A 13,966-nucleotide genomic window follows, 5' to 3' on the forward strand; every position below is an offset into this window, starting at 1 on the left:
CCCCAGGCAGTTTTCCTTTGCTTCCAACTCCCCCCCCCCCCCCAATTCAAAAATGTCCCCCTGAAAGAAACATTTTATTCATGTTCTCAGACTGAATTTACAGTGCACTTGCTTCCATTCTTTGGCCAGAAAAAGTTATATTTTATTCAGTAAAGCAATGCCACACAAAAAACTAGATCCACTAGGAACAGAGTAAATAAATAACATGCAATCTCTTTCCAGTGACAGTCAGAGCTAAGTACCCTATGCTGCTGTTTGAACGTTGCCTGCAAATCTGCAAATTTCTTTGAAAGATGGCCCCCATCCCGTCCCACTAGCTGCTTATAGAGTTATGTAACCATGAGTTCTTCAATCTCCCCAGATGAGAACTATGGCTGAAACACTAACCGCTGTTCAGACTCTGTGATATTCCAATCAGATCAGAACTCTGCTGACAAGTCCATTTTCCTGGCTATTCGCACTCTTCGGAAGAAAAAAAAAACAGAAAAACAATCCTCCTCAGATCTTAGGTAGCAAAAACACAAGATGGCAGAGGTGACACAAAACACACTATCCAGCTTATAATTGAAAAAGAAAAACGCCTATATTGCGACCCAAATCGGGAGATAGACGTTTAGCTCACAAAAACGAATAAAGCGGTATAATCGAAAGCCGAATTTGAACGTTTTCAACTGCACTCCGTCGCGGATGCGGACAAAGTTGATGGGGGCGTGTCAAAGGCGTGGTGAAGGCGGAACTGGGGCGTGGTTATCGGCCGATCAGAGATAGGCGCCTTTCGCTGATAATGGAAAAAAATATGCATTTTTAGCGAGAATTTAGGGCACTTTTCCTGGACCCTGTTTTTCCACGAATAAGGCCCCAAAAAGTGCCCTAAATGACCAGATGACCACTGGAGGGAATCGGGGATGACCTCCCCTGACTCCCCCAGTGGTCACAAACCCCCTCCCACCACAAAAATATGTCGTTTCACAACTTTTTATGTTCACCCTCAAATGTCATACCCACCTCCCTGGCAGCAGTATGCAGGTCACTGGAGCAGTTATTAGGGGGTGCAGTGGACGTCAGGCAGGTAGACCCAGGCCAATCCCCCTCCCCCACCTGTTACACTTGTGCTGGTAAATGGGAGCCCTCTACACACCGCCCCCCAAACCCACTGTACCCACATGTAGGTGCCCCCCTTCACCCCTTACGGCTATAGTAATGGTGTACACTTGTGGGTGGTGGGTTTTGAGGGGGATTTGGGGGGCTCAACACACAAGGGAAGGGTGCTATGCACCTGGGAGCTCTTTTACCTTTTTTTTTTTTTTTTGTAAAAGTGCCTCCTAGGGTGGCCGGTTGATGTCCTGGCATGTGAGGGAGGACAGTGCACTACGACTCCTGGCCCCTCCCACGAACAAATGCCTTGGATTTATTCGTTTTTGAGCTGGGCGCTTTCATTTTCCATTATCGCTGAAAAACAAAAACGCCCAGCTCACAAATTGTCGAATAAAACATGGACGTCTATTTTTTCCCAAAATACGGTTCGGTCCGCCCCTTCACGGACCCGTTCTTGGAGATAAACGCCCATGGAGATAGACATTTTCGTTCGATTATGCCCCTCTATGGGGCATAGGAGCCAACTTTTTACAATGATTGGGGGTGCTAAACCCAGTGGAAATTACCCCTCCCTGGACTCAGTCAAAGAGTTTGCTCAATATTGGGGGTGCTCAAGCATCCACAGCACCCACAGAGCTGGCTCCTATGCTATGGGGCCCTTCTATCACACAGCAGTAGGGCTACCACTGGGTTTGCACCCAACAAATCAGAGGTAACAGCTCCAGCAGTAAATGGCTGCACGACAATTTTTTAATTACTACACGGCCATTTACTGCCTCTTTTTAAAATACACTTTTACCTGCAGTGGTAAAATGTAGCCATGATGCGTGGCAATCACACATGCTGGCACCACCATGGGCCCCCTTTTACCACTGCTTGGTAAAAGGGTCCCTATCAGGGGCATTTTCGAAAGAGAAGGGCGCCCATCTTCTGATACAAATCGGGAGATGGGCGTCCTTCTCTCAGGGTCGCCCAAATCGGCATAATCGAAAGCCGATTTTGGGCGCCCTCAACTGCAGTCCATCGCGGGGACAACCAAAGTTCACGGGGGCGTGTCGGAGGCGTAGCGAAGGCGGGACTGGGGCGTCCTTAAGAGATGGGCGTCCTCGGCCGATAATGGAAAAAAGAAGGGCGTCCCTGACAAGCATTTGGTCGACTTTACTTGGTCCATTTTGTTTCACAGCCAAGCCTCAAAAGGTGCCCAAACTGACCAGATGACCACCAGAGGGAATAAGGGATGACATCCCCTTACTCCCCCAGTGGTCACCAACTCCCTCCCACACTAAAAAAAATGTTTTTAAATTTTTTTGCCAGCCTCAAATGTCATACCCAGCTCCATCACAGCAGCATGCAGGTCCCTGTAGTAGTTTTAGTGGGTGCAGTGCACTTCAGGCAGGTGGACCCAGGCCCATCCTCCCCTACCTGTTACACTTGTGTTGGTAAATGTGAGCCCTTCAAAACCCACCCGAAACCCACTGTACCCACATGTAGGTGCCCCCCTTCACCCCTTAGGGCTATGGTAGTGGTGTACAGTGGTGGGGAGTGGGTTTGGGGGGGGCTCAGCACCTAGGGGTAAGGGAGCTATACACCTGGGAGTAATTTGTGAAGTCCACTGCAATGCCCCCTAGGGTGCCCGGTTGGTGTCCTGGCATGTCAGGGGGACCAGTGCACTACGAATGCTGGCTCCTCCCACGACCAAATGCCTTGGATTTGGTCATTTTTGAGATGGGCGTCCTCAGTTTCCATTATGGCCGAAAACCGGGGACGACCATCTCTAAGGTCGACCATCTCAACATTTAGGTTGACCATCTCTAAGGTCGACTTAAATGTTGAGATTTGGGTGTCCCAGGCCGTATTATCGAAACGAAACATGGAATCCCATCTTGTTTTGATAATACAGGTTTCCCCGCCCCTTCGCCGGCACATCCCTAGAGATAGGCGCCCTTAGAGATGGTCGTCCCCATTCAATTATGCCCCTAATGGGCACCTATGTGGCAGAAGAGGAACATCCATTTTATGAAATTATCACACAGATATGCATGTGGAGAAATAGCCTGAAGAGCAGAGATCATGAGGTTGGTGCTTCAAGTCCCACTGCAGCTTTTTGTAATGTTTGTTTCGTTTTCTTCTTTTAATTGTGAGCACTCCAGAGACAAAAAAAATACCTACCGTGACTTCTTTTATCTCCATTCAGTGGAGAGCTGCTCAATCAGAGCACCTTTCTGTAACCTGGTACTAGGTCTAAATAGGGACATCTAACTTTTTAGACTTGGACGTCCCTTCTATGATTGGAGTTGGAAAACTGTATCTTGAGCCCTCCCTAGTCCTGCCCAAAACAGGTCCAGACTACACCTATAAGGATGAACTGCCTTTTTAAAATTGGGATTTGGACATCTAAATGCCAGTTTTCAGATATCGAAAACAAGAATAGAGCTTCTAAATTGACCACCTTTATATACTAAGAGTACGAGTGTGAATGATGTCACTACATCTAAACCCCCTCCTGGGCATTTGCTCTGTGGGCATTGTAAACTTTGTTCTGTTTCTGTTCAGCTGGCTGAGTTCTCCAACCTGGTGAACAATAAGAGACCAGCTCAGACATCATTCTACTTGTATATCTACTTTTGTAATTTATTGTATTGAGTGTCCCTGTCATAGTAACATAGTAACATAGTAGATGACGGCAGAAAAAGACCTGCACGGTCCATCCAGTCTGCCCAAGAAGATAAATTCATATGTGCTACTTTTTTTATTTGTACTGTCCTCTTCAGTGCACAGACCGTATAAGTCTGGCCAGCCCTATCCCCGCCTCCCAACCACCAACCCCGCCTCCCACCCACCAGCTCTGGCACAGACCCTATAAGTCTGCCCAGCACTATCCCCGCCTCCCACCACCGGCTCTGGCACAGACCGTATAAGTCTGCCCAGCACTATCCCTGCCTCCCACCACCGGCTCTGGCACAGACCGTATAAGTCTGCCCAGCACTAGTCCTGCCTCCCAACCACCAGCCCCAGCACAGACCGTATATGTCTGCCCAGCACTAGCCCCGCCTCCCAACCACCAGCTCTGTCATAAGTTCTACATTGGACATACAACAAGAACTTTTAATATTCAAATGAGAGAACACAATTACAAAAGACCACTGCACCACTGTTAGCACATTGCATGAGGGCTAATCATAAGTTTTCTTAATTAAGATGTTTGTTCATAAGTACATAAGTATTGCCATGCTGGGAAAGACCAAAGGTCCATCAAGCCCAGCATCCTGTTTCCAACAGTGGCCAATCCAGGTCACAAATACCTGGCAAGATCCCAAAAAAGTACAAAACGTTCTATACTGCTTATCCCAGAAATAGTGGATTTTCCCCAAGTCCATTTAATAATGGTCTATGGACTTTTTCTTTAGGAAGCCGTCCAGACCTTTTTAAAACTCCGCTAAGCTAACTGCCTTTACCACATTCTCTGGTAACGAATTCCAGAGTTTAATTAAACAAAATAAAACATGGAAAAGAAAATAAGATGATATCTTATTTTCTTTTCCATGTTTTATTTTGTTTGATTTCTATTGATAACCTTTAAGAGTAGACTAACACGGCTACCACACCTCTGTACTTAAGAGTTGAATTACACATTGAGTGAAGAAACATTTTCTCCGTTTCGTTTTAAATTTACTACTTCGTAGCTTCATCACATGCTCCCCTAGTCCTAGTATTTTTGGAAAGTGTAAACAGACGCTTCACATCTACCCGTTCAACTCCACTCATTATTTTATAGACCTCTATCGATCATGTTCTCCCATACTACTACTACTACTACTTATCATTTCTATAGCGCTACTAGACATACGCAGCGCTGTACACTTGAACATGAAGAGACAGTCCCTGCTCGACAGAGCTTACAATCTCTAGGAGTAGTGATCCGACACACAGGTTGACCAAGTGTGAAGAAAGATGGATATTTTTATTGAATTCAGTGGGGCCCAGTGGGTTAAATCAAATGGTTCTGTTTCTATTAGGCAGCTGTTTTTGCTTTATTTCATGCGAAAAGTTTTTTTCAAATGGTTTTTACAAATGTTTTTTCCAAAAAGGTTCTTTGATTGACTTGAGATAGTGAAAGCTTGTCACTGATTGGTCTTGTACTAACAGTGAATGGTTTTAAAGGCTCCTCTCAAATCCATGAATGGCAATAAATTGCCAATTGATGAAATACATTGGTTTCCAAGTCTGAGCATGAATAGAATATCCGTGCGTTTAAAAATGTACTTCTCCGCACTCCTTCAGCTTAAAGATTGGCTTGGTCATATCACTTTTGGGGACTTTTAACACTTGCCTTGAACTGATGCAGTGTGCTAAATGTTATGTACTCATTCTATGACAGACCTCTATTTTCCCACCTCTATCACCAAGGCCTTGGATGCACCTGGACAGCTGAATTGGTTAAGAATTAAAGATCTCCACAAGGTATGCAGTGACTGATCACTGCCCAGCTGTATCCTATAAATAAGGCGACTGCACCCAGCAAAGCTACATGCACAGCTTCCACAGAGCAAAGCAACTTCAGACCAGGAAAAAGATGCAGCTAGGTCAGGTCTTCTGTCTTCTCCCTCTCCTACTGGCTGTGGCACTGGCTCAGTGCCCTCAGCCCAGTGAAATCAAGGATGCGGAGGGAAACAAAGTATGCGCCCGTATGTTCGAAAAAAGCAATGCCTACTACGACCAGTGCTGCGGCGGAGAGTACTTGGATGCTCAAACTGGGGATGACATGCCATACATGCCTTTGAAGTGGATCAACCGCATTTCCTCGCTGGTGGTGGCAACCCGCTGTGAACTCACCGTCTGGTCCAAGCAGCCCAAGGCCGGCAACATGCGCAAGTTTACTGCCGGGATCACGTATCGTCTGAAGGATGTAAAGAAGGGGCTTTTCGGGACCTGGGACAATGCCATTTCATCTTATTATTGCAAGTGCAATTAAAAGAAGAGCCAGGCCAGGGGCGCAAGCCAAAATGGAAGGAGAGGAGACAGCAGATCAGCACCCTCACCTGAGCTCCGGAAGCCCACTTGTACAAATTCTTTTCCTAGTCATTATTATTATGCTGCAAAATGATTAAAGTCCTGAACAAGTTCCGTCTGTATGCTCTGGAACCTCATTCGCCATTAATTCTGGAGAAAAGACAAAACCAAGAACTCTGAATATAATAGAACAATGCACACACAAAAAAAAAAATCAGAATTTATGGGCACTTTTACTTACTTACATCATCCTCCTTTACAGAAATATAGCTTAAATAATTCTTTTGCTTTTGAAAACTTAATGTGTTTCTAGTCTTGTTCTTTTGCTTTACTCTACTCTGGATATTTGCCTTTCCTGCATTGCAATAAAACCTAACTGCTGACTTTTTCATCATTTCTTTTCATTTGAACAAGTTCCGGGCGGCTCGTTTAGAACAGTTTCTGTGTTAATACTGAGTAGAGTGATGTGCTAGCCGTGTTAGTCCAGTTTTAAAGGTAATCGAAAGAAAGAAAATAAAACATGGGAAAGAAAATAAGATGATACCTTTTGTATTGGACTAACAATACATTTTTTTCATTAGCTTTTGAAGGTAACCAGTGGCGTAGCAAGGGCGGGGCGGTGGGGGCGGTCCGCCCCGGGTGTCAATGGGTGGGGGGGTGCTCCGTCCACCCCCCTCCCCGGCGCAGCGCCTCTCACTCCCCCCGACAGTCCCCACCTGCCTACCAGCTGAGCTCTGGCCTCCACCTCCAATCTGCAGCGCTGCTGACTTTAAATGAAGAAAACCGTCTCGTCGTTGGCCCTTCACTACTGAGTCCCGCCCTCTGATATAACTTCCTATTTCCTCGAGGGCGGGACTCAGTGAGTGAAGGGCCAACAATGAGACGGTTTTCTTCATTTAAAGTCAGCAGCGCTGCAGATTGGAGGTGCCGGCCGGAGCTCAGCTGGTAGGCAGGTGGGGACTGTCGGGGGGGAGTGAGAGGCGCTGCGCCGGGGGGGGAGTTAGGGTCCACACCAGGGGGGTGCTGACACCAGCGGGGGTGCCGTTCCACGCCGGGGGGGGCGCCGTGTTGCACTGCACCCGGGGGGGTGCGCGCAGCGGCGATCCGCCCCGGGTGTCAGCCAAGCACGGAACGCCACTGAAGGTAACCCTATAATGTGTTAATACTGGGAAGCACTGACAAGAAAGTGCACGTCCTTCCTAATGAAAGAAAGAAGGAAGTTAGCTGCAGGCTCTGAACTGCAGTCGGCTTCTGATGTAAAGGTTTGTAACTAGCAGTGGTTGTTTTTGCCAGTGAAACAAGGGGCCAGTACTCACATGCAGGGCCATCGTCAAGAGGTAGGATAACCACTGAGGGATCAGCCCCCACAGCAATTACACTCCATGCCAGGGGCGTAGCCAGACACCCAATTTTGGGTGGGCCTGGGCTCAAGATGGGTGGGCAGAACTCCACCCTGTCCCACAAGTGATTTGGTTTCTCCCTCTCTCGTCTGCATGCCATATGGTCTCTCAAACATCTCCCCCCCCCCCCCCCCCCCCACACACACACACATTCCTTTTAAGCCTTCCCTCTGATGCAACTTCCTGTTTCCGCGTAGGCAGGAATACATCAAAGAGAAGGTTGTGGGGCCAGTACAAGCAGTATGTATCAGTTGCTGCTCGCTGCAGGTGAAGATCTGCTATTTACAAGGTATGCAGGAGGGGCCGTTATTGGAAGTTTTCAGCTGGTGGGAATCCCTGCCAGGCACATCATAGGTGTGCTGCTACTGGATGGGCCTGGGCCCACCCGGGCCCACCCTTGGCTACGTCGCTGCTCCATGCAGCCAGCCAGAGTGCATGAAAAGGCAGCATTGCAAACATCACACTGGTCCTTAGAACACATGGCTAGTTGGGAACAGAACAGGCAGGAGGACTGCTAGAAAGCCCTCCTCTGAAACTTCACAAAATCTCTCTCCTCACGCATAGAGCCTTACCAACTACAGAATAAATAACCGCATTATTATGAAATAGAAATGTGCAGACAAAAACTGAACTAGATGGTCCAGGAAGCTAGATTCCACCTTAGATAAAACACTAGACAAATAGAAAACAGAAATGCAAACATATCTTAGATGCTGCCCACAGCTGGCATATACAAATCACTAATCCAAAATGAAAAAGGGCGAAACACGGCCTGTGTCGGCTGTTTATGTGTATATATATATTTTTTTAATTGGTTCTTAACAATAAATTACGTTTGTTTTTTAATGATTTGCTCTGTTCATTTTCCATCTTGGAGTTTGCAGACCGTCTGCCTTTGTGCTTTCTTGGACCCTTTCTTTGGTATTAAGACAGTTCAGCATATTTAGCCTGTCTCCCCACTCCTCCACTGTTGCTACTATTTGAGATTCTACATGGAATGTTGTTACATTCCATGTAGAAGTCGGCCCTTGCAGATCACCAATGTGGCCGCGCAGGCTTCTACATGGAATGTTGCTAGTGGAATCGCAACAATCCATGTAGAATCTCCAATAGTAGCAACATTCCATGTAGAATCTCCAATAGTATCTATTTTATTTTTGTTACATTTGTACCCTGCGCTTTCCCACTCATGGCAGGCTCAATGCGGCTTAGATGGGGCAATGGAGGGTTAAGTGACTTGCCCAGAGTCACAAGGAGCTGCCTGTGCCTGAAGTGGGAATTGAACTCAGTTCCTCAGGACCAAAGTCCACCACCAACCACTAGGCCACTCCTCCACTGTTGCTACTATTTGAGATTCTACATGGAATGTTGCTATTCCACTAGCAAAATTCCATGTAGAAGTCGGCCCTTGCAGATCACCAATGTGGCCGCGCAGGCTTCTGCTTCTGTGAGTCTGACGTACGTGCAAGACGTCAGACTCACAGAAACAGAAGCCTGCGCAGCCTTCTACATGGAATGTTGCTAGTGGAATAGCAACATTCCATGTAGAATCTCCAATAGTATCTATTGCTAACAGTATTTCCATGAGGACTAGCTGAAGACACGATTTCTCCTGTGCGGGGTGCTCTCTGTGAGTGTGTTTGGGGAGCCTGGGCTCCTTCCCTGACATCTGAGCGCCAGAAGTCAATTTTAGCGGGCCAATGGAAAAGATTCAGGTTCTCGGTACCACTGACTACCCCCTGAAAATGGCCTTGGTAATCTGTAAGCCTAACAGTTCCCAGTTTCAGCTATGTAGTACTATTTTACGTTTCAATGATTTTTATTGACAGCAAATTCAAATAAACCTTTACGCTTCAATGAGCTTGTACAGCGTCTTCTTTGCTATCAGACATTTATTTATTTATTTATCCCCTCCCCCCCCCCCCCCCAACTCTCCCCACCGCAGATTTTGGGACACGTTACAACTGACAGCTAATACCTAGTACCTACTCTTTCATAGACAAGGATATTGATAAGTAACAGATGTTTCTGTACTATCTTAAAGCTCCACATGACAAGGGATTTCAGTTTAGGGGGGAGGGGAGGCAAGGGGGACAGGACAGTCATTGGCCCGAGTCTCAAGCTCCAAGGGACGTCAAATTTAGACACACATTAATGTCTTTCAGACTTTTTTCGTGATACTCTATTCCAGGGGCATAGCTAGACCTCACAGTGGGAGGGGGCCAAAGCCCGAGATGGGGGGGGGGCACATTTTGGTCTGCCGGCACCCTTCGCCACCCTGACGCTTCCCCGGCCTCCCTGTCGCTTCCCACCCACTGCCGCAGCAAATATCTTGACTGATGGAGGTCCTTAACTCCCACCAGCTGAAGCGTTGCGCCGCATTGCCTGCCCTGCTCTGTCTTCCCCTCACGTCCTGAACGCTCCTTTTAGTGAAATTGAGCAGTTTCACTAAAAGGAGCATGCAGGACGTGAGGGGAAGACAGAGCAGGCCAGGCAACGAGGCGGCGCTGGAGAGCGGCGCTGGACAGCACTTCAGCTGGCGGGGGTTGGGGACCCCCGCCAGCAAAACCAGGGGCCCACAGGAAATTTGGGGGGGGCCCAGGCCCCCATGGCCCCACATAACTAAACCATTGCTCTATTCTGTTTACTTGTCTCCATTTTGTTATGGCCTAGTACTAGGGCTATACCAAATATTCATATTGGATTCGGCCCCGAATACGTTATTCGTATTTGACCGAATAGTGATATAAATTCGAATACGAATAATCGGGTGCTGTACTGTGCTAAATCTTACTGGAAAAAAAACCCCACTTGATCTCTGATTCTACGTTGCTTCTTTTATTATTTGTTATGCTACAGATCAATGCCCATTATTCATATTCGGTCAAATAATATTTTTCATTAGTTGGCCAAATAGTAAAACATGCTAATCAGTACAGCTCTAGCTAGCACCCTCAGAAACTGAGTGTGGTCCAGATTTTTCTGTATCTCTATTCATGGAACTGTTCGTTTTCTACCAATGTCCAAATCTCAATTGTTTCAGACCTTGAACTAAATCTGCTTTAATTAGCTCCTCCCGGGCTTCCCGAACCTGGCCTAGAGATCCCAGAGCCAATCAAGTTTCCAAGCTATCCACAGTAAACATAGTAAATGACGGCAGAAAAAGACCTGCATGGTCCATCCAGTCTGCCCAACAAGACAAACTCGTATGTGCTACTTTTTGTGTATACCCTACTTTGATTTGTACCTGTCCTCTTCAGGGCACAGACCGTATAAGTCTGCCCAGCACTATCCCCGCCTCCCAACCACCAGCCCCGCCTCCCACCACCGGCTCTGGCACAGACCGTATAAGTCTGCCCAGCACTATCCCCAAATGATTAGGAATGATTAGGAATGAACTAAATTTCCATATGCTGACTCTCAAACATATGTAAATATATTTCACGAATGTTCGTTGTGAGACATGATTGGCTGTGGAGTTCCCAGGCCTACCCCAGGGGTAGGCAACTCCGGTCCTCGAGAGCCACAGGCAGGTCAGGTTTTCAGGATATCCACAATGAATACGCAGGAGATAGATTTGCATATCATGGAGGCAGTGTATGCAAATCAAGTTCATGCATATTCATTGTGGATATCCTGAAAACCTGAGCTGCCTGTGGCTCTCGAGGACCGGAGTTGCCTACCCCAAGACCAAATGAATACAAATAGACTAGGAGCTATGCACCAGCACTTCCTTCGTCTAATCTCCAGAGACTCTTCAGGGTAGACGTTTACTTGTTTTTACTGTCTACTACCAGGTAAACATCTGTGAACCCCTCAATCATCCAAAATGACTTCCCCCTTGCCCTCAAACATGCAAAACTTTGAAAAGCTTCTGTGTACTACTACTACTATTTAGCATTTCTATAGCGCTACAAGGCGTACGCAGCGCTGCACAAGCATAGAAGAAAGACAGTCCCTGCTCAAAGAGCTTACAATCTAATAGACAAAAAATAAAGTAAGCAAATCAAATCAATTAATGTGAACGGGAAGGAAGAGAGGAGGGTAGGTGGAGGCGAGTGGTTACAAGTGGTTACGAGTCAAAAGCAATGTTAAAGAGGTGGGCTTTCAGTCTAGATTTAAAGGAGGCCAAGGATGGGGCAAGACGTAGGGGCTCAGGAAGTTTATTCCAGGCATAGGGTGCAGCAGAGAAAAACATGGTCTGCCAGCCACCAACATGCCTTTTAAAACACAATCTTATGTAGGAGGAAGACTCTTAGTCTAAAAAAGAAACTCTGCATCTGGCATAAGCCATAACTTGTTTCTTGCGAGCATCAAAATCATGCTGTTTTCTCCCCATTCTTCTTGCTGGCGGAATAGGGGTCTCGCAGCATGCTGCGCCAGTAAGCGCAGGATCTAGTCCAACGCTAATCTCTTCTAGTGCCTGCGTTCACTGGTGCAGGTTGCTGCAAGACACCTATTCTGATATGATGATAAAGGTTCTGCTTGTTGATATGTAATATTTAAGATGTGAGCTCCATCATTAAGTTCTACACAGTGTCTGGGATGTTGAGATAAGAATACATGTGATATACAGTTCTCTCACGTTTACTGTTGAGCATGTGGGCCCCTGTTTTCCACTCCTTCCCCCTCTCCAGCATTTCCCCTTGAGACTGTCATTGGAATGAGATTGAAGGGGGGCAGACTCAAGAAAAATGTCAGGAAGTATTTCTTCACGGAGAGAGTGGTGGATGCTTGGAATGCCCTCCTGCGGGAGGTGGTGGAGATGAAAACGGTAACGGAATTCAAACATGCGTGGGATAAACATAAAGGAATCCTGTTCAGAAGGAATGGATCCTCAGGAGCTTAACAGAGATTGGATAGCAGAGCCGGTAGTGGGAGGCGGGGCTGGAGGTTGGGAGGCGGGGATAGTGCTGGGCAGACTTATACGGTCTGTGCCAGAGCCGGTGGTGGGAGACAGGGATAGTGCTGGGCAGACTTATAAAGTCTGTGCCAGAGCCGGTGGTTGGGAGGCGGGGCTGGTGGTTGGGAGGCAGGGATAGTGCTGGGCAGACTTATACGGTCTGTGCCCTGAAGAGCACAGGTACAAATCAAAGTAGGGTATACACAAAAAGTAGCACACATGAGTTGTCTTGTTGGGCAGACTGGATGGACCGTGCAGGTCTTTTTCTGCCATCATCTACTATGTTACTATGAATGCTTTCATCTTTCAATTACATATATATTCCATTATTGTCATTTTTGCTCATACTGACCTGAAGAAGATGGTTCTGCTTTTGAAAGCTTGTCAAAAGTATATTAAGTTAGTCCAATCAAAAAGGTATCACTTTATTTTCCTTCCTTTTGTTTTGTTTTATTTCTATTTATTACCCTTAAAGTGGACTAACACAGCAACCATACTAGTTTATCCAAGAAGATTGAAGTCACTGGGGTGTACAAATTAAACATTTATATTAGACAAACCAACAGGCAGCTGTTTCCTGATGGTGTCATCCCTAGAAGTGTATTACTTGAGAAATCTTCCTGCCTGTCGCTCATTTCATTATCAAATGCTGATTGCAAAGCTCTAAAGCAGGGTTTCTCAACCCAGTCCTTGGGACACACCCAGCCAGTCAGGTTTTCAGGATATCCACAATGAATATGCATGCGACAAATTTTCATGCACTACCTCCATTGTATGCAAATCTACTTCATGCATATTCATTGTGGGTATCCAGAAAACCTGACTGGCTGGGTGTATCCTAAGGATTGGGTTGAGAAACCCTGCTCTAGTGTAACTCCAGCCAACCTGACCAATAAATATTATCACATAATATTGCTCCATTGAGGCTCTCAATATTTTCCCCTTCTTGTGGTATGCAAATATTTTGTCCAACTTAAAGATATCTTCCAGGGCAGGAACAGTTGCTGCAATCTACTAACCGTTCTTTGGCGGTCACAAAACAGAAGTTCAGGGACTGAACAGAGAAGACAGAAGCTAGAGAGTCTTGTACCCTGTATTTGAAATCTCCTACCCTACCAATACCTCAGTGTAATAGAGTTTCACCTCACTTTTCAAATAAATGTCTTTCGGTGGTTTTCAATCTTCTCAGATCATTTGAGAATTTGCGGGATTTGAGTTTTCAATTAAAAGATAAACAAATGAATCATTTGATGTGGGAATCTCTTTCCTGGAAAATAAATGGCTGATAAATGCCAGAGCCGGTGGTGGGAGGCGGGGCTGGTGGTTGGGAGGCGGGGATAGTGCTGGGCAGACTTATACGGTCTGTGCCCTGAAGAGCACAGGTACAAATCAAAGTAGGGTATACACAAAAAGTAGCACATATGAGTTATCTTCTTGGGCAGACTGGATGGACCGTGCAGGTCTTTTTCTGTCGTCATCTACTATGTACTATGTAAAACAAATTATGGGTCCCTTTTAATAATGAGTGTTAAACCCTAATGTGTGCTTAGCATGGGGA

General features: G+C 46.4%; 1 protein-coding gene across 1 annotated transcript; it reads left to right on the top strand.

Moving 5' to 3' along the window:
• Nucleotides 1-5,668: 5,668 nt before the first annotated feature.
• On the top strand, nt 5,669-6,067 carry SYCN (syncollin). The gene has a single exon (XM_030220226.1). The coding sequence runs from the start codon at nt 5,669-5,671 to the stop codon at nt 6,065-6,067; it is 399 nt and encodes a 132-aa protein (XP_030076086.1).
• The last annotated feature ends 7,899 nt before the right edge of the window (nt 6,068-13,966 follow it).

This window comes from Microcaecilia unicolor, chromosome 11 (assembly GCF_901765095.1).
Source record: "Microcaecilia unicolor chromosome 11, aMicUni1.1, whole genome shotgun sequence".
Classification (NCBI taxonomy): domain Eukaryota; kingdom Metazoa; phylum Chordata; class Amphibia; order Gymnophiona; family Siphonopidae; genus Microcaecilia; species Microcaecilia unicolor.

Bases quoted from the DNA above. Each gene is read 5' to 3' on its own strand.
- SYCN (XM_030220226.1), top strand. From the start codon at position 5,669: ATGCAGCTAGGTCAGGTCTTCTGTCTTCTCCCTCTCCTACTGGCTGTG.